This window comes from Siphateles boraxobius, unplaced genomic scaffold (genome assembly GCF_051911475.1).
Source record: "Siphateles boraxobius isolate OS27281-9 unplaced genomic scaffold, OSU_SipBor_1 55, whole genome shotgun sequence".
Lineage (NCBI taxonomy): Eukaryota > Metazoa > Chordata > Actinopteri > Cypriniformes > Leuciscidae > Siphateles > Siphateles boraxobius.
Genome location: NW_027509181.1, coordinates 11,242,776 through 11,256,977, shown reverse-complemented (window position 1 = coordinate 11,256,977; position 14,202 = coordinate 11,242,776). Strand labels below are relative to the sequence as shown.

General features: G+C 37.5%; 1 protein-coding gene across 18 annotated transcripts in view; it reads right to left on the bottom strand.

The window, feature by feature from the left end:
• Window positions 1-515: 515 nt before the first annotated feature.
• mapta (microtubule-associated protein tau a) overlaps window positions 516-14,202 on the bottom strand; it is a 49,526-nt gene continuing 35,839 nt past the window's right edge. For 10 of the 18 annotated variants that reach the window (XM_077206209.1, XM_077206213.1, XM_077206208.1 and 7 more), the window contains 4 exons: window positions 7,303-7,384; window positions 7,063-7,169; window positions 6,426-6,570; window positions 516-3,068 (listed from right to left, as the gene is read on the bottom strand). In XM_077206209.1, coding sequence (XP_077062324.1) covers window positions 3,064-3,068; window positions 6,426-6,570; window positions 7,063-7,169; window positions 7,303-7,384 — 339 coding nt within the window. In that variant the 3' untranslated portion in view covers window positions 516-3,063. The remainder of the gene's footprint in view (window positions 3,069-6,425; window positions 6,571-7,062; window positions 7,170-7,302; window positions 7,385-14,202) is intronic. The other 8 variants (XM_077206210.1, XM_077206217.1, XM_077206214.1 and 5 more) reach the window with 1 other exon arrangement.

Below are 14,202 nucleotides of genomic sequence, written 5' to 3'. Positions count from 1 at the left end.
CTTGAAACCCTTTTGAGAAGACTTTCCGACAGGGACATGGTCAAGTTCATTGCAATGTATTCCAGTTGTAACTTTTTTATTATTATTATTGTTATCAATCTGCTTCATTTACCGAAAATTGATAACCGACAAGATTTTAAGCTTTTAAGGCAACAGTAGCCTAAAAGTAGTTTTCAAGCCCCAATGTTTCTAAAATATAAAATGCTTTTCATGTAAACAGATTCATTTATACTCTGTGAGAAAGTTTAATATGAACTGACACCTTTGCAAAATTAAATAAGCTTTATATATATATATATATATATATATATATATATATATATATATATATATATATATATATTTAAAATCAAGTTTTACAAGAACCACCCAACCTCAAAAAAATTATGTCTATTTGACTTTTTTTTGGCCTACGATTTTGGAACAATATGCTCTATTGAACACAGTGACACCACGAGTATGTATTAGTATAAGTATTTTGAGTAATAATAAAAGCACAATAAAAAAAGTAGACATTTCCTTAATATCCTTTATTTCCAAATTCACATGTACATCAACAAGAATATTTGTAAACCAGTTATTAATATAAACACACACACAATATTGACAACCACAATTCCCAAGCTAAAATTTACAACCGCAAATATGGTGTATGGAGTCAGTGACAACAGAATGGCAAAACTGCACCCAAAACCATGTCGCAGGTGTGCTGCTATAGAGCGAGACATTTAAACCTAAGGACAGACTTTCTTTCCCTCTTCTGTCTGCTACACACTCACTTCCCCCCTCAACACAACATCACAAGCGGAACAAAACACCTTATCCCATATCCTAACTCTGCCGACCTTTCCAAAAAACACCCTAGTTAGAAAACGTTCAGAAACGTGTCGCCAATCCATGTACAAACTCAGCATGCAGGTTAAAGTTATGCAGGCATGGTCTCTGAACTTCTCTGCTTCTTTTTTTTTTCTTTTTTCCAAGTTCCTCATTAACATACAGTCATAAACATACAATAAACATACATTAAATATCTAATGGTAGTTACACAGCTCCTTCTCCAACACAAAGAAACAGGGGTCGCCGTCTGAGTAGTGCTCTTTTCCACTACTATCTACATAGATTCCTAATAAGCACATCAGCGATTACGGGATATACGCAAAAGTAGACGTGTAAGAGGCAACGGCGTATCTCAGGCTGCTTACATGAAATGCATGCAAGGAGCAAAGATAGTGTGGAGTGATTCAAAGCTCATTAAAACATTCTGTGATAGTGCAGTGCAGAGGAGAGAATTTAAGCCATATGACTGGTTAAGGTCATTACATCATCATTCAGTAGATTGGAATACCTTGACTTAACATTTTACAGCTCTAAAGTGGAAGTGGCGGATGTTCACGAGGTGGTGACACAGACCATTGTTTAACGGCATGCTTGTGCTCAGGTGATGGTTTTTCGTGAAGATGTTATCAGTGTAGTGGCCAAATTTACAATACAGTTTGGCAGTTCATCTCAAAAATGATAACTGTCATGGCAGGAAAAGAATGGAACTATTGGCAGTATTATGGGAAAAAAGTACAGATGCATAGGTTGTGTTTTCCCACAAGAGATTTCAAATAATGTCCAGATTTCTCACCTGCAACCTGACATTAATTAACACTTTGCAATAACATCAGTTAATGCATTATGACTCAAACAACAAAGAACAATTTTTTACAGCAACTTATAATCTAGGTTAATTTATTATTGTTTATTGTTAGTAGATAAATGAAATGTTAAAAATGTATTAGTATATGTAGAAATTAACATTTACCTATATTAATAAATGCTGTAGAAGTATTGTTCATTTTTATTTCATGATGACTACTGCATTAATAAATGCTAACAACCTTGAATCTTACTCTGAAGCGTTACCAATAAAAGTGTCCAAAACAGCTGTAAACAAGTAGCTACAATTTGAAGATATTTTGTTTTATGCATGTTAAAAATATAAATGCAAGTTCAATGTTCTGTTAGTTCCAAAAAACAAAACAACAACAACAAAAAAACAGTAGGAGAGGCATTTTCAAAGAAGCACTAACATAATTCAAATCAATATTTTAAGACTGCCAATAGGCACACAAAAAAGTGTTTTCATATCATAAACATCTCACATCCGCAGAATAATACTGTAAGAAAGTTTCTTTATGAATCACTCTGAATCTCCTGGTTCAATGCAGGAAGTGTAATCTCTGACCAACAGCACAACAGAGATCTGTTCTGCACCTGTTTTTCTTCACGCAAACCTTGCAAATCATTTCAGAAATGGACTGTGGGGCTTTAAGCCTCTTTCAATCTCAAAGTCAAGATTCAATGCTCTAATTTTTATTTTAAGCACTGCTAAGCGACTTATTCATAATCTCTATCTAATTTTATCCTGATTCAAAAATGAGAACAATCCTCTCTGAAAGTGAAAAACGAGTTCTGTCTGAACTGTCCTATATCCAGTACTAACCAAAAACCAGGCATGCCTGGAGAAAATAAAAAATGGTCAACAAAAGCCATTCAAATACATGAACGTAAGTTTGTGCCGCTAAATATAGTCAAGGGTGGGCTACTGGAAGAAATTCCCAATTGTTAAATTCCCTGGGTTGGCAAAGGATAAGTGAACAGGCAAATTCATACACAATTCAGAGTTAAAACAGCTTCATTGGCCTATAACAAATCTGAAGTATTACAAAATCGAACAGTGATTGCCAAACGTTACTTGGCATTGTTTTCTGGGCCACAAAATGACTTTCAGAGAGAGGTTAGAATACCATCAGGCAGGTGAAAGTGTGTGTTCTGTTTTGCTGGGGTGGGGTTTGGGGGCGTGGCTGGGTGGTGGTACGGTCCAATCACAAGCCCTGCTTGGCCAGCGATGCAGACACCTGGTCGGCGAGGGTGGAAAGCTGCGGCGGGTCTGCCATGTTGAGGCTGCCAGAAGAGGAGACGGTGCTCAGGCCATGTGGAGACTCGTCTAGAGACACGATTTCTGCGCCATGGTCGGTTCGCGCTTTGGCCTGCTCGCGGAACAACAGTTTGTGCGACTCAATCTGGGGAAAGGAAATATATGAAAACTAACAAGAATAAATGAAATGCCTGAGGTGAACTGGATATTGGTTCAGAGGGGACCTGGGATTCTTGGATGGAGATTAACACAGAATTCTCGAGTGAAAACACCCATAAAACCATGTATAGGCATCCAGGATCATTCTGTACTGGAAACTCCTAGAAAGCAAATACTAATCTAAGTCCTGTATTCTGAAGCCCATTCCATCATTTGACATCACTGTTGCTCTCTAGTGACCATTAAGCTGCAGGTCAGGACTTGGATGTTATAAAATCAGAAATAGTTGTTGTGTACCTTCAAAATGCTGAATAATAACATGCTCGAATGATCAATGTATAAATAATCAATTTGTCAAACAATAAAAAATGTGTAAGATGGTGTTAAAAGGGATAAAGCAGCATAAAAAAGCATGAGAAAAAAAGTCATTTAAAACTTTTTGAAATAAGTTTCTATATAAATATAAACATAATTTAAACTAAACATATATTTTAAAATCTTCTTAAAATAAAGTTATCATTTGTTGGTCAGTTGCTCATTTGTACAGTTGATTTCCCATCACTCTGTGCCAGGAGATGGCACCCAAGATGCATTTCACAAGATACTTGTGCAAGCTTATTATAAGCAATGAGCAAATTGTTTTTAATTCATTTGTATAAAATATTTTATCTTTGTTGATTACTGATCCATCTACCAATTTGCACATTAATTCACTAAGTGGTTTCTTATTTGCAAATGGATTTATCAAGTGATTATTTGATTATTTTAAGACACTACAGACAAAACCATTGTTTTTCAGGCACTGGTCAATGTTGAGATTTTGTATCTGTATCTTATCTTCTTTCAGATTAGTGTAAAGAAAAAATCCAAAATGCACATTTTACATTATCTATTTGTCTGTAGATTTAAATGACAATACATGTCTTTATTGAGATTTTCTCATCAACGGAGCCTGCAATCTTCACATCAGCAGCACTTATATACAAAAATCTTTCCAGTTTTACTCCTATATCTTCTGAAGGTTTTTACAGATGGATCTGTTAATAACAATTTATTCATAAAACACAGTGAAAATGTATTTTATTCTGACTGTTGACAGTATTTTCAGTGTTAAAAAAAGAGACATCCAAAGTCCCCTTTGTAAAAACCTTTAACTCTAATATATCAACAAAATGAAAATTATTTTAAACCTGGCTTTATCCAATGTTCATATTTCAATTCTGGAAATGTATGCAAATTAGATAATGAAATTATTTGCATATTTAAACAGTACATTAGGACAAAAAATTTGCCTCAAGTTTTCTGAATTATATGATTCATCAACTGAGCTTCTCTAACATATTCACCTGTGGTGTCTGTAGTGTCTTAGAATAGTTGAAAATTAAGTGAATTAAGGAGAATAATAAAAATAAATAAAAAAGTATTTGTAAAAAGTATTGTACCATGTAATGGCAGTGATTAGCGACCAAAAGATGCAAAAATACCCCAGAATGATCCTATGCGACATGTGCCATATATTCCAAGTGTTCGGGGCGTATACGATAGGGTTTGGTGAAAAACAAACCGAAATTTAATGTATTATTTAAAGCAAATCCTGACCTTGGCCATTGGTTTTCTGTGCTCGGCTGTGCGTTCGTAAGACTCTTTTAGCGCCTCAGTTTTCTGAAATACAATCCATGTATTTTCTTCTCTGAAGTGTATATAACCGTTGTTCGTCGCAACAAATAGTTATTTGACATGTCCGGTGAGTATGCTGTATATATAGTATGCTGGGATGTTTTCAGCTTCCAGGAATTGTGTACAGTCCTTGAAACACGGGGCCGTGCATTATCATGCTGCATCATGAGGTGATGGTTGTGGATGAATGGCACAACAATGGGCCCCAGGATCTCATCACGGTATCTCTGTGCATTCAAAATGCCATCAATAAAATGCACCAGTGTTCATTGTCCATAACATACACCTACCTATAACATAACCCCACCACCACCATGGGCCACTCGATCCACAATGTTGGCATCAGCAAATCGCTCACCCACACGACGCCATACACGGTGCCTGCCATCTGCCCTGTACAGTGAAAACCGGGATTCATCTGTGAAGAGAACACCTCTCCAAAGGGCCAGACGCCATCGAATGTGAGCATTTGCCTACTCAAGTCGGTTATGATGGCGAACTGCAGTCATGGGGGTGGTGATGGCGCAATGGATAAGACATGCTTTTGGTGTGAGAGACCCGGTTACGAATCCACTGTGAGACACCAATGTGTCCCTGAGCAAGACAATTAACCCTTAGTTACTCCAGAGGCGTGCGACCTCTGACATATATAGCAATTGTAAGTTGCTTTGGATAAAAGCGTCAGCTAAATGAATAAATGTAAATGTAAATGTCGGGACCCTGGTGAAATTCCCCAGAAATTCTTTGGTTATGCAAACCGATTGTTGCAGCAGCTGTCCGGCTGACTGGTCTCAGACGATCTTGAAGGTGAAGATGCTGGATGTGGAGGTCCTGGGCTGGTCTGGTTACACGTGGTCTGCGGTTGTGAGGCCGGTTGGATGTACTGCCAAATTCTCTGAAACGCCTTTGGAGACGGCTTATGGTAGAGAAATGAACATTCAATTCACGTGGCCTTTTATTGTGGCCAGCCTAAGGCACACCTGTGCAATAATCATGCTGTCTAATCAGAATCTTGATATGCCACACCTGTGAGGTGGATGGATTATCTCGGCAAAGGAGAAGTGCTCACCTGCACAGATTTAGACAGATTTGTAAACAATATTTGAGAGAAATAGGCCTTTTGTGTACATAGAAAAGAGTCTTAGATCATTGAGTTCAGCTCATGAAAAATGGGGCCAAAAACAAAAGTTTATAATTTTGTTCAGTGTATATTTTTAAAAGCACTATATAAATGAGGGTGACTTGACTTGACTTGTTAAAGGTTCTTCACGGATTCCAGTAAAGAACCGTATACTCCCAGGACACTTTGAATATATGACATGTCATTTCGGATAGCCTACTTTTGCATATTTTAAAAAAAATCTTGATGCTGTTCACCATTCACTGCCATTAGAGGAGTGCAAAAGGGAAATTTAACAAAAAATTCTCTTTTTGTGGTCTGAAAAGGAAAGAACGGAATTAGGCCAACGCCAGGGTGAGAAAATTAAATTTTAGGGTGAACTACCCCTATTAATAGTAACGTGTCCCCATATTTGAGCACTCTCCAAATATTATATTATAAAAATATATGAGAGTACAGTGATGGTTAATTTTGATTTTTTGATTTTTTATAATTTAATGTGGATATCTCTGTCTATTTCGGGCACGTGCCTCTCTGAATACTTACTGGAGTCCTCAATCTTTATCTGGGGGTTGCTGAGGAGGATGGGCTCTGGGGACATACTGGCAGATGAGAGGGTGGGGGTATCAGAGGGGTCTGGGGTGAGGAGGCCCTCATCTTGGGGCGTATCTGCCCCTCTCCCCTTCTCTCTCTAGAGACGGACCCCAGGGTGGCCAATGAGAGGTGAAATGAACACCAACCAAAACAGAAAGAAAAACAAAATGATATGGGTTCAACAAAAAGGAAAACGATGGTAACACAAATGTAAATAAATTAAAGATGAAGTATGCCATGTTTTCTCTTAAAATACATTTTTAATCAGTTTAATATGCAGAGACAAGTAAAAACAAAACATTCCCCCCTCTTTAAATTCTGAAGCTCATGGAATCAAAACAAAGGGCAATGAGATGAGAATTTAAAGGAGTTAAATTAGTTCAGGGGATTTTTTAAGCCTAGCCATCTAAAGAACTAAATGATTCAAACCCAGAGAGCACCTGAGATAGATTTACACAGATATGGTTGTAAAATAATAAGGATTTATAAACGCTCATATTTAACTTTAGGGTGTGTAGTTTCTACAGCAGAGGTGGAGAATGAATATTTTGAGTATCGTTTCCCATCAGTGGAGGACATGTCGTCTTACCCTCCTGCTGCCTCCTCCAGCCACGTGTTTAATGTTGTCCAGAGATCCAATCTTTGACTGAGCCTTGAAATCAAGCTTCTCAGACCTGATCTCAATGTTTCCTCCACCTTGAAAAGGCAGGTGAAATTACTCATGACTTATATTAAATGGCCAATTATGTACATGCATTAAAACTGCTGAGAAAAGCTTGAGCTTCGATTGTGGGTGGCATTTAAAATCCAAATGGATGTCTACGGATACCTGGTTTGTGACGTAGGTTGTCTTTCGATCCGCACTTTGACTGCACATTGCTCAGGTCAATCTTTTTGTGGAGGATTTGGACCTTTTTAACACAAAAAAACAAGGGTTTTAATGTTTTTCCAGGCAAATATCTAAAATTTTAAATTAGTTAAAATCTATCCAAACACACTTAAATTAACATAAAAAAGAGAAAAAGCTTGAGAAAATGGCAGACAAGTGCTAAAGTGCAGTTGGTCAGTAAACTTTTCAGTCCCTTCAATGCAACATCCTCTTGGTGGTTTAGTCATCTCTGAGAATTTTTAAAACCAATTTGTATTTATAGCAATGTAATCTAAACTCAAGTATGATGAACCACAACATTAATTATCTAGTTGGTCACTGGATCTAAAAAGATATGTTCTTCAATGCTCTTCATTTTAGACTATGGATTGAAGACACAACATGAGAACGGTACAATTGTGTACCATTCCTGCTCCAAAAATAGAAGCAATGACCTCATAGCCACAGCTGTTGGGGGGTTTTTCTGTATAAAAAGGCCTCAGTGTCTTCAGAGTGAGGTCAACTTTTAGCTCGATCCAACTGCTCACCACAAAGACAAGCTCTGCTGACCAGAGCGCTACAACAAGACCCCTCTGTGCCTTCAACAGCAGAGGAGTGCAACTCCTCTTGAGCGCATAAGGATCTCTAGGGATCCCTCACTGGTACTTTAGTAAGTGTAATGACTGCCCATAATGACAAGCCAGTTGGCATTAAGGGTTAGGTTTCAGTGGTGGTCATCTGTTTTTGTAAGGAAAGAGGTTTTCCTAAAAGTCAAAAATCAAAGTCTTCTAATTATATGGAGAATTGTTTATTACATGCTTAACTTTATTGAAGTAAGGGAGGTTTCTGTTTCTAACATGTCTCGCAGGAAATGTATTTGCTCGGAATGTCAATGCCACAAAACAGCATGTATGTTTTTCTGAGTTATGCTTAAATGTATGTAGGGTCACAAGTAATTGATGTTCTTGTGTCCTAGGAGATTTGGAAAAGAAAGTGTGAAAAAGCTAAGCAATTAAAAAAACAACACAAAAACAGTAGCTATGCGTACATTCACCCAAATACTAATCAGATTGATGGACTGAAAAGCCTTCATGCAAACACCACAATCAAATTAAATTTCAATCAGATTGGAAGGGATGGTGTAGATCTGAAAAAATCTGATCAACAGGAAAGAAGAAAGCATGTAAACTATTTTCTCAATTGGATTAAAAGAATACCTTGCACACGTTTAAATATGTTTTACATCACATTAATGTGCAGTTATGTCCCGTGATCATAAGTACGTTTACTTACATCTCATGTCCTACAAACTGTTCAGTGGAATGAGACTGAATATTTACTAAATATTTGCACAAAAAAAGTTCTTCAAACATAAATATCAGCTTTTTTAGATGTCATAAAAGCAAAACCGACAACGGACTCCATTGACATTGCGGTGGCTTTCTCTGGTTCTGAACGCTTTGTTTGGAATAAATCTAATGCACATGTAATCAAATATATGAATCGAATTGCAACATTTAGGGTTTGTATAAAATAAAGATTACAGACTCTGAAATCATATTGGATTCATTCTGATTTACAAAAATTAGTGCATGTAAACATTCCTGTTAATGAGTTTTAGAGGGTGAGTGGTCATACAGTCATGGCCAAGAAACCAAGCAGTATTTACAATGCATTCATTTAAAATAGGGAAACACAATAGATTAGTACTATGACTATTTAAAGCTGCAGTCCATAGTTTTTCCTCTTTGTCGCCATCTCTGTACGATATCTGCAATTGCATTTATTCGCAGAATTATCAACTTTACGTGGGTTGTGCCTCGGCACGGAATAGCGCGGATGAATCCAATGTTTTGAGGAGAATGTGCGGCTGTCAGTCACCGCGCAGTGTTGTGGATACTGTCATTCGGAATCACAGATTCTACTTTTTGGAAGTATGACCAACATAAAACTTTTCACTGGAAAATGTCATCTGAACAAGTAACATCCACTTTTGTTCTGACCACCTAAGGGAAAAAAAGCATTGCAGTAAATCACGCTGATTAAACTGAACGATCGCTTATCATATCACGTCAAACCGTGTAAATTATACTTTGTTCTCAAATTGTTAATGTTAAAGGAAAACTCCGGTCAACTTTAACATTGAGCTCATATTTTGTAAATTTGGAGTGCTGTCAGTAAAGAGAACAACGACAAAAATCGGTGTTGCCTACGTGTTATCCTCTTTTTAAAATTTGCACCCTGTTGATTTAAATGGGGCAAGTTTTAAACCTGCTTTTAGCCTCTTAACATCCTTGATGTGTCATTAGAAGTGCACAGCCATGTGAGTGATTTTATTCAGAGTGAACACGGTGAATCTGACTGCAGTAGATGTGAAAGATATGAATAAAAGTGATGTTAAATCAGCCAGCTCACATACCTGTATTTACTTCCTGTTTTCGGTCGATGTCCACAAAAGTCGATTGTCGAGTGCACGTGCGCAATCATTGGTAACTAAGTACCACTGCGCGCACTCAACAATCGACTACTGTGGACATCGACCGAAAACAGGAAGTAAATACAGGTATGTGAACTGGCTGAATTAACATCACTTTTATTCATATCTTTCACATCTACTGCAGTCAGATTCACCGTGTTCACTCTGAATAAAATCACTTGTAATGACACATCAAGGATGTTAAGCAGGTTTAAAACTTGCCCCATTTAAGTCAACAAGGTGCAAATTTTAAAAAGAGGATAACACGGTGTAGGCAACACCGATTTTTGTCGTTGTTCTCTTTAGTGACAGCACTCCAAATTTACAAAAAAATGTAACAACATCAGCATTACGTGACTACATTTAATGCCCTTCCGATAATTATCCTTGTTTTCGCATGGGCCGGTTGCAGTCTCTTTTTTTCTGTAGCCGCTCCGAAGTCTTTTGCATTTTACAACGGGTGAATCTCCAGTTGTCACTGGTGATTGCCGTTTGAACCTTTCTGGATCCGCCATCAAATATGACAAGTTTAATTATATCAAGTGCTGTGAGAAAAGGCTATAAATCTCCACCTCCAACATCCTCCAACATCCTGACACGCAATATAGCCTACTAGCCAGGACACCTTCTTTATGTGTACAGATGTGACGTAATGACGCAAAGACACGCTCGAATTTCCTGCGGAAGTCCACCAGTACCAATGGAATTAAAAACATTATTACAATCTTACCGTTTAGAATCGAGCTAAGGCAAGCAAATTTTTGAACACTGGCTGGTTATGTACTTGCTCAAAAATTTATTTTGAATAATTTTTAACCCAAAAAAGTTACGAACTGCAGCTTTAATTATGAATGCTCAGTTCCCATATTTTTACATTTAGATTATCCCAAAAATAGTTTAGTTTATTTCACCCAAAAATTCTGTCATTAATTACTCACCCTCATGTCGATCCAAACCCGTAAGACTTTCGTTCATCTTCGGAGCACAAATGAATATATTTTTAATTAAATCTGAGAGCTTTCTGTTCCTCCATTGACAAGTCTACACAACCACCACTTTCAAGCCCCAGATACATCATTAAAGTAATCCAAATTATCTTTAAACTTAAATAAAACTAAAGCCATTTTATTTGGTAATTATAAAACAAACCCGAAAAAGACGATTAAGATAAATGGGATACAAATTGAAAATGTCTTTGAAATAAAAAATGTAGGAGTTACAATAGATAATAAACTAACTTAGAAAACTCACATCAGACACATAAAAACCAAAGTCTCCAAAAGCCTTGCAATAATAAATAAAGCCAAACATGTCCTTGATTACAAGACACTCCGTACCCCGTATTGTTCCATGATTCTTCCGTGCTTAACTTACTGTGTTGGAGTATGGGGAAATAATTATAATAACTCAATACAGTCACTCCTTATCTTACAAAATAGGGGCTATAGGTACCATACACAAGGCTAAATATCTTGAACACACAAATCAAAGTTATTAAAAATACAGGACCTTGTTAAATTCAACACGGCACAATTCTTATTTAAAGCATTTCACAACCTATTACCTACTAACATACAAAAGTTATTCACACAGAGAGAGCAGTTGTATAGTTTGAGGAGCAATGTGAAATTTTCAAAACCATAGTTCAAAACCACCAGGAGGAGTTTCTGTGTGCCTGCATGCGGGGTTAAACTATGGAATAGTCTGAGGCTTGAATACAAACAATGTCAAAACATTCACCAGTTTAAAGCACTCTATAAACAGAAGGTCTTGTCACAGTACAAGGAGGGCGGGGCTTAATCGTCTGGTGATGTATTCATGTTGGCTGTGTTATCTTACCTTGTAGGTATTCTGATTGCCATTGTTGGTATTACTATAATTGTTACCTGTCCTGCGGTATATGGTGTGTAATTAATATATGTTTGTGTTTTTTCATATGTGTATATATTAATATGTAATTGAGAGTTATGATAACGTTAACAATTAAGGAAGCAGCTATCTTTGTTTTTCTTTTTAATTGTAATAGATCGGGGTGGGTCTAAATAAGTCGGACTTCTTAATACTCCGTTTCGAGCAACTGACTGATTTATGTTGTTAAAGTAAGGTGAATTTACCTTGTTGTATAGATCGGAACAAATGCTTCTTTATTGCCTTTGTTATATGTCACTATACTGCTCGAAATAAAAAAAATGGTCCCACTTTATATTAAGTGGCTTTAAGTACTATGTACTTACATCGGAAAATAAGTACAATGTACTTATTGTGTTCATGTTGTATTGTAAAACACTTTTGCTGCTATTGAGGTGTGATACGGGTAAGGTTAGGGTCAGGTGTGGTGGTATGGGTCGGTTTAAGGGTGGGTTAAGGTATAAGGGAAGGTCAAATGTGTATTTAAGAATGTAATTACATAAACTAATTACAGCTGTAATTACATGCTGGTATTTTTAAAATATAAGTACAATGTAAAAACATGTATGTACACAATCCATTGCATCAAATTATTAATTTCAATGTAAGTACATAGTACTTAAAGCCACTTAATATAAAGTGGGACCAAAAAAATTATTTCATTTAATTTTAATTTCAATCCATGTGACTCCAGTGGTTTAACCTCAATTTTATGAAGTGACGCAAGTGCTTTGTTTGAGCAAAAAAAAACGTAATTTACTACTTTATTTACAAAATATGAACACGTTCACACAACAATCTCTGCTTTCTGGGGCTTGAAAGTGGCAGTTGCGTAGCTGTCAGTGGAGGGACGGAAATGTCTCAGATTTCATCAAAAAGATCTTTATTTGTGTTCCGAAGATGGACGAAAGTCTTACGGGTTTGGAACGACATGAGGGTGAATAATTAATTACAGAATTTACATTTTTCGGGTAAACTAACCCTTTAATTAATGATTACTACAAGTTACACTCGCTCAAAATAAATATCCATCTTTTATATTGCACATTATGATGTTGAGACTTAACTTGAGATTCACTTTTTTTAACATACCGTTTTAACATTTAAAGGACAAGTTCGGTATTTTACACTTAAAGCCCTGTTTTAAGATCATTTCTGATGAAATAGAACGGTTAAGATTGAAATTTGGACAAATGCTGCTGTCCCGAGAATTTTCGGTTCTCTATTAGCACCCACCCACCTCCACAATGGTTTCATAGGGGCACTGGAAGAATCATTCATAAAACGCATTAAACTTTAGTTTACAAAGACATGAAACTCACAAGTGGTCTGGGGTGTTCACTGATATGCTCACACAAAAATCGCTGCAAAAGATCCTATCCAACAGGTGTTTTACCATTCGGTGTAAAACTGTGGACATATTTTTCAAACGCCTCACAACCGGACATTCTTCCGTTGGGAGCTTGAATAATAGACACTCCAGCCCAGTTGGTGGCGATAATGCACCTTTGCCAATGTTTGGATCGCGTAGCCTACGATACCGCGACTGCATAACTACAGAAAGAATACCAACAACCCCATTTCCGTTCCCGGCGGCGGAGTAGTAACGTACTTCACAGAACATCCAATTCAAGTCAATAGAGTTGATTTCCATTACACAAGAGTAGATGTTAAAACTTCATGCTGATTTGTACTCGGCTTTCGCCAAGATAAGCACCAACTATGACGTAGCTTTACAGTAACCTATACTTCTCCATCCATTTACGCTTCTTTCCAAATAGTGATGTGAATCTCCTTCTGTCTGGTGTTAATATTCAACGGCTGCAACCACAGTGCGGTCCCCTCATGACAACCGTCTGGATTGAGCAGAGTAGGGGACATCTCTAGGGTCTTCAAGTGGGCACCTTCCGTCCTCAGTGTTTCGTCGACTAGCCCACGACACCTCAAGAGGGCACGACAGTGACTCTGGCGTCCCAGAGTCACCTCCCTCCGTCCCCCACTCAACTCAGCCCAGCTTACTGACCTTTACATCCCTCCTGCTGCTGAGGCTGCTCCTTTGACCTAACCACAATCTCTCACAACCTCTCCACAACCCGACCATACACGCCAACCCGTTTGACTAAGGCTGTCGAGCCCCACTGCGGACGTTAAAACAGTCAGTGGCAACAGTTCCGTATGGTATACTACCGCAAAACACAATATCTGTCCAAACACCAATCCTCATTCACGCAAAATACACAGGAACGTAATAACTGTAATTACTATGCAAACTATACAAATAAACCAACAGACTCATCAAATTTTCAAGAATTGTTCGAAACCGTTGCATGGCGGCCTGTACACAGACAGCCAGACTCTTTCCGTCTCAACCACAGCCAGTTGCTGCTCCTCTCTGCTGCTGAGTCAGTTGAACAATGCGTGCTGATTCAGACCATGGGAAATAGCTTTTATACACCTCATCCTCTCCTCCTGCTTTC